This window comes from Sinocyclocheilus rhinocerous, unplaced genomic scaffold (genome assembly GCF_001515625.1).
Source record: "Sinocyclocheilus rhinocerous isolate Xijiao unplaced genomic scaffold, SAMN03320098_v1.1 scaffold1480, whole genome shotgun sequence".
NCBI lineage: Eukaryota > Metazoa > Chordata > Actinopteri > Cypriniformes > Cyprinidae > Sinocyclocheilus > Sinocyclocheilus rhinocerous.
Genome location: NW_015666547.1, coordinates 325794 through 332618, shown reverse-complemented (window position 1 = coordinate 332618; position 6825 = coordinate 325794). Strand labels below are relative to the sequence as shown.

Below are 6825 nucleotides of genomic sequence, written 5' to 3'. Positions count from 1 at the left end.
GTGTGTGTGTGTGTGTGTGTTTGAGTGTGTGTGTGTAAACTAGAGAAAGTGTTCAGGACAAAACACTTGTATGTGTATCAGTGGCACTGAAGTGTGAGCGTCATGTGTTTGGGTCTGTAGTCAGATCCAGCTAAAGGAAACACATCTGAGATTCAGATCAACAGACTGAATGTAGCTCAGCTATCAGCTGATGATGAACGAGAAACGTGTGTGTCTTTGGACTGCCGGTCATTTAGTTTGACTGTAGTCGTGACCTTCACTCACACAGTGAGTTTCGAGCTGTCAGCACTGAACGCTTCACAAACGCTCGTCTAGATCAGCTCAGATCTCTGTGTGTTTCCTTCATCTAAAGAGTCTGCTCAGTAAAGACTGTAAGGCATAGTTCACTAAAAGTAGAAAAAAAAACTTGCTTTCCTCAGTGGAACACAAAAGAAGATATTTTGAGAGATGTCTGTTTTTGTCCATATAATGAGAGTTAATGTGTCCAGTGATGTTTTGGTCCCAGTGTTTTTCAAAATATCTTTTTTTTCTCACAAGAAAGAAAGTCATACTGGCTTGGAGCCACATGAGGGTCAATAAATGATGACAGAATGATCATTTTTGGTGAACTGTTCCTTTAAGCCAATAATCCTCTTTCTGATCAGTGATTCAGATATTTCATTTTCTACTTCTGCTCTATTTCACACTGTTCATCATCCCTTACTGGCATTTACATTCGTTTCATCATTTTCACTAGAATGATATATGTGATTTTTAGTTTCTGCACCAGTAGCATGACCAGTTGGGAATGTGTTGAAACGGAGGCGGATGAATTCAGAGCAGCATATTAACATAAACTACAGCCAGATACCGAATGAGTCGTGCTCTACTGGTCAGTCAAACAGATGGTCCAGTCTAAACTCATGCGATCTGTGTGAGTCAGAAGTTGACGTCAGGTGTCTCAAATGAACAGCGACCAATGCTGTGAAAGTGTCACAGAGGCTCTGTTCAGATCTTTTGTGACTCCGATCATAACAGTGTGAGCAGCACAAGACACATGGGATCTGATTTGGATCTGAGGCTTGCAGTGTGAACGTATCCAGATTCACTCCTCAGGAATCAAGCGGCCGGTGACTGTGAGCAGATCCGCTCATGTTGGCTGCATTGGAGTCCTGTTCTCCTGAACTTTCTGGCCAACAGTTTTGCAGTAATGAACCTAATTCAGCTGAGCTGTTAAACGTCTCTCAGGTCAATATCACAACTAGACACTGATGAATCTGGTGTGCGCTAGCAAGCGAAGCACTGAACTAGAAGCGCCTCTAATGAGCCGCAGCAGGACGAGCGTTTGACCCGTGTGAAACTGTGGCTAAATGTGAAACTCATATCTGCTGTTGTCTAACACTGCTTTTCTAATGTTTCTCAGCGGGGCGTCTTGCATTCTGACATTTCATCTTCTCTCGCTCGCTGGCTTTGAACTGATCAGTTCTCCAATGAAAGATTCATGTGTCTGATTGTCAGATGTGTGACTATGAAGCATGGCACTAATCCAGTCTTTCTCTCTCTTTCTCTCCTCGGTGCGGTCCGGGAACAGAAGAGTATGCGGTGGAAGGTAAGCGGCTGATTAATAACTGTTAAAGATGCTGTGTGATGTTGAGGATTGGTGTCGGTGTCAGCGAGGCTGTTCTCAGATTGGACTGCGGTTTTGGCGACTTCTGGGGGCTTTGATTTGCTGCGAAGCGAGATTTACTCTTCCTCCTTTGTTTCTTTTCTTCTTATGAGTTGGTTTGATTTTTACCTTTCAGTGAGTTGAAATGGAGCAAATGCAGTCGAATGGCTCAGTGTTGTTGACCAAAAACTCAGTGCGGTTGTTTAGTGGCACAGCAGATCCAAACCCACTGTCGTGTGGAAGTCCAGCATGTAGACTGGTTCTCATGTGAGACGCTGAAGGTTAAACCCTCCCAATGGTGTCCCTCTGGCGTCTGACAGACCAAACTCCGCTCGCGTCCGTCGAGGGCCAGATGTTTTTACCCATAATTCCCCCGCAGGCTGGATTTGTCTGCGTAATTGATGGCGCTGTGCTTCTCTCAGGTGTGTGTTTGGGGATAAGGTGCAGGTATCTGGATGTTTTCCCTCTATCAGGATGCTGCTGATGGATTACCCCTCTCTACCCAACATGCCTCGGGAGGCACGTCGCTATGGCAACAGAGCAGATGCGTGTGTGTGTGTGTGTGTGTGTGTGTGTGAGCTGATGATGATGGCAGAACACGCTTCATTGGCAGGAGCCTCATGGATGTTATCCACATGTTTCCAGTGTTTTCAGCTTGATTTACACAAATCTGATAATAGCACAAGTTAGACATTTCCATTATTGTCTGAGCAGCGGAAGCTTCAGCACCATTTAATATCATTTTCAAGCATATCAATTTTCATATTACAATAATTTAAGCTTTTATCACAGTATTGAATTATGTTACAAAAACATTAAGCCTTTTCCTCTTAGTAACAATTTTAAAGGGCTCATCGGATGAACATTTTCCACAAGTTGGCATGATTTATTAGCATCTTCGTGAAATGTCTGTAACATATTTTGCTTAAAAACACTCAATGGCTGTGTAATTAACACCCTTTTTGCCTTGTCAAAAACAGCTCTGCTCACACCAGCCGGTTTTGGTGTATGTCTCTTTAAATGATAATGAGTTACTGCACCCCTTCCCCCTTCCGGGATCTCCACTAAAGATAAAATAAATCCAGTCCTCTCTTGTCTCCTCTGAGCCTGGGACTCTAAATAATGATTTGTGTTCGTCTGTGCAGCCAACCACAGAACATTTAGCATGTTTTCCACAAACTTTTGCCATGGCGTCAGAACAAGTACGCCGCTGTCGCTTGCGAAAACAACAATGGCGGCTGAGCGCCATGCGGTAATATTATAATAAGAACCCCTTCCTACGTCAGATCTGATCAGCTCATTTTCTCACATGCTTGCAGAGAAAGGCTTACAAAACCAAACTTACTGGGTTCTTCTTTTTCACGTTTCACGAGTTGGTAGATGCACCAGACACTCAATTATAGCACTTAAACACAGAAAAAGTCAGATTTTCATCCAATGAGCCCTTTAACAACTTTTTCCAAATAACAAAAAGAACATTTAAAAACAATAAAACAATACACAATCAAACTGTATGAATTAAACAAATGTTTCAAACCGATTAAAGTACAAAAGACCACAAGAGATTCATCACGAGTCTGTGCAGCTTCTGCAAAGAGGGAGACTAGAAACACTTTTGTTCAGGTCTGAAACTGGTTTTGCGTCTGTTCTGATTGAAGCGGATGACATTTGCTGCTGTGGTGTGGCTCAGTCAGTAAAGCAGAGAGGCCTTGATTTGAGAAGACTCGAGACTCTAGAGATCTCAGCGCTGACCTGGAAATGATCCACTGTCTCCAGCCTTCAAAAAAGAGTTTCATTACATTTGCATTTATGCAATTGGCAGATGTTTTTATCCAAAGTAACTTTACTAAATTAAAAAACAAAACTACAGAGAGTTTTATCTGCACATTTATGAAAATACATGAAGTGCATTATAATAATTCAGAGGCAGTGCAGATTTCTGATTCATTGTGGCTCAAGCAGATGCTTTGTTTGCTTCATCGAATCACTATTTTCCTGTTTAACACTGTAAAGATGCTTTGAAACAATCTGTTGTATAACGCACTTTAGAAATAAAGTTGACTTGACTTAAATCTGTACTATTTAGATTTTTTTTTTCACAGATACAATTCTTAAATTGATTTTTTTTTCTTTCTTATTTATTTATTATTAGTCCATATAATGAAGGTCAATGGGGTCCAATGTTGTTTGGTTCCCAACGTTCTTCAAAAACATCTTCTTTTATGAAAGTCATAGAGATTAACGTGAGGGCAAGTAAATGAGATAAAAAGATAATTTGTGGATGAGACGTGTTTTTTCCAGCTGTGGTGGCAGGACTGTTTCCCATGAACCACGCCCCAGAATCACATGCACTCAAACTCAGAATTCAATTCATTTTAACTAAAAAAGACAGGTAAACAGTAAGTAATGAAATAAGAACAAATAAATAAATGACAATAGCACACACAAAAGCAATAACAAGATGCAAATTAATTTAGGCTGCTGTCTCTTTAAGAGCTCATGCACGGATCTAATATACTGTTACAGTGTGTTTTGCTACTCAACGGTTTACATTCACTTACTAGCCTACATACCGACTATGCTTAATATAAACCGACTGTGTTTACGTGAATACTCAGACAGGCATGTTGACATAATTTTGTGTGTATTTGACCGTTTCTGTGCAATAAGGCACAAAACATAACACAATTCTGTCGTCGCGCACTGCTTCAGAGGCGGCAGCTTCTAATTTCTGGGTGTGCGCACACAGAAAACAGTCTATAAGAGAGCACGCGAGTACTGTATTGAGTTCTCTTTCACTCTTTTTGCACTTGAATGGTTTAAAGTCACTTCAATGTTTAAATTGGCAATACATTCTATCATCTTTCATCGCGTTACAAGCACAGAACCTGCAAGAATGAGTAGAATTATGCTCAATAAATACACACAATCCTGTGCCGAAATTCAGGTCCTGCTGTGTCCTCTGCTATAGATTACCAGACTGTGAATAATGTGAGTGATGTGAGGCACAATGTTTCTTTCAGATGTTTGTCGGGCAATCTTTTGTCCTGGTTTTGTCACAGGGATGTGGATGTGGAAATTGGCAGTGATAAATGTGAAGGGTAAGTAGTTAGATAACCTGCCGGTCATTATGAGAGAGTTAATGGACGCGTGGCTGAGGAGCCGCCGGTCGTTCCTGCACAGACAGCCGTGCTTGAGCCGGATGGCTAATTGTTGACCAACCTAGATTTCGGCTAGGTCTTGGATGCCCTATTTCCAGGGTTGGTGTAATTAGCGGCTCTGACCGGGTGCTCAGAAGGTGTGGTTAGATTGATGAGATCGAGCGTCTCTCAGGTGCCTGTGGGGAAGGAGGCTCTCGTCTGACAGAGAAAAGCCCCGCAAATGGATGAGCTGGGAACGCCGTGACCCCGTTCTGCTCCGAAACCTGTCACCTGTGTTTCCTAACCGCGTACGTGAACTCCGATTCGCCTGGAATGAGTTTTAAGCATTTTTGCTGTTTGTTCTGCAGTAATTCCCAGCTTCTGGGAGCTCAGAAGAGCTGTTTCTTCTGGTCACGGCCGATTGGTTTGTTTGTCTGATCGGGCTGCTGTCCTTATCTGGCCGATCCCAGCTAATGATCGTTCCCTCTGGAGCATTCGGGATTAAACTTCATGACGGGTGGAGGATCTTGGATATTTCCTCCTCTCTTGGCCGTAAACTGGAAGGCTGATGTCCTCTGTAGATATGAGATTAAAGTTTGCCGTTATCACAGATTAGAGTGGATCAACTAAACCAGATTATGGATTAGTTCAGAACATTCTCCAGAGCAGACCAGAGTGAATTCTTGTCATTTTGTATGCGATGGGTTTGTGCGATTTACTGATGACACTGATCATGTTTTTGTCATTTATAAACAAGCAGCTGTGAATCTGTCGCTTGAGGTTTGATGAGTGTGACGATGTATCTTTAATAACTCGTGTCACGCTGAGTGGCTTTTCAAAAAACTTACTGACCTGTAGAAATAATAAGTGAACCCTTGAAGTAGTTGCCCATTCATGACTGGATTTACTCGTATTTACCTGTTTTATCTTCCCATAATGCACTGCTGCAGCACTCTGTAGCTCGGTCTGTGTGATGGTGCTGATGCAGTTGCTCAGTCTCTGTTTATGTCTGTATTTTTCAGTCTCTTCATTGATTTTCATCTGTTGTCTTTGTCTCGATGCTGTTGTCTCATCCATACACACCTTTAACCCTCCACATCAGCGTGACCAGAGAGAGAATGAAGCTTCAGAAACACATGATGAGTCACATGAAGAAGAGCAGAGAGACCATGTGACTACAGCAAAGCGTTTCACCCCACATTCATGCACCTGCAGTCACACTGGAGCGTTAGTGAAGCCTTGAGGACTTTCTGGAATGAATAGATGAATTAGATTTAACAAACAACACAAAAACATTGTGTGTTTTCACATATTCATCAACCAAAGACATTGAGGAGTCAAAATCTCAACACAGATCAAATACAGACAGTTCTTAAAGATTCACCAGCGTTTAGCTGGAGCCACAGTGGAGTAGTTTAGATTGAACTTTTGATTGGTGTGTGTGTGTGTGTGTGTGTGTGCGTGTGCGTGTGTGTGTTCAGATACTTCATATTGAAATGAAAGTCATTGAAATATTTTTCTAACATTTATAGTAATTTATATATATATATATAATTTAAAAATTGAAATACAAATTTAACATATACATTAATCATAATTGATAAATAATATATAAAAACATGTAAAATTAGTAAAAAATATTAATATATAAAAATGAAATAATTGAAAAAGAAAACTTAAAAATAAATATTTAAATTAATTAATAAATAAATGTAATTTTATAATAAATGCATACAAATCATGTCTATTATTACATTATACTACTGTCACAATACGTTCTTTCCTCATGATGCGCGTATTAGAGCATTTGGACAGTGATGATTTTTCTCTATCTCTCTCATTTCAAATTGAGTAGAAATAATGAAATTAGAGTCATAGTCATGAATTAGTTCAAAGTGGCCGTTTCAGTGAATCAATTCAAAAGCCTGATTCAGTAAATTGATTGCTTTATCACTCAAAAATGTTGACAGAAGTGCCTGCAGTATTTGTTTAGAAAATATATTTTTGGGGGAAAATATTGCTGTTTATTACTATCATTTA

The 6825-nt window shown here is 40.5% G+C and overlaps 1 protein-coding gene across 1 annotated transcript in view; it reads left to right on the top strand.

The window, feature by feature from the left end:
- LOC107732688 (neurexin-2-like) overlaps window positions 1-6825 on the top strand; it is a 351796-nt gene that overhangs the window by 46077 nt on the left and 298894 nt on the right. Inside the window, exon 4 of the mRNA XM_016544101.1 lies at window positions 1571-1588. Coding sequence (XP_016399587.1) covers window positions 1571-1588 — 18 coding nt within the window. The remainder of the gene's footprint in view (window positions 1-1570; window positions 1589-6825) is intronic.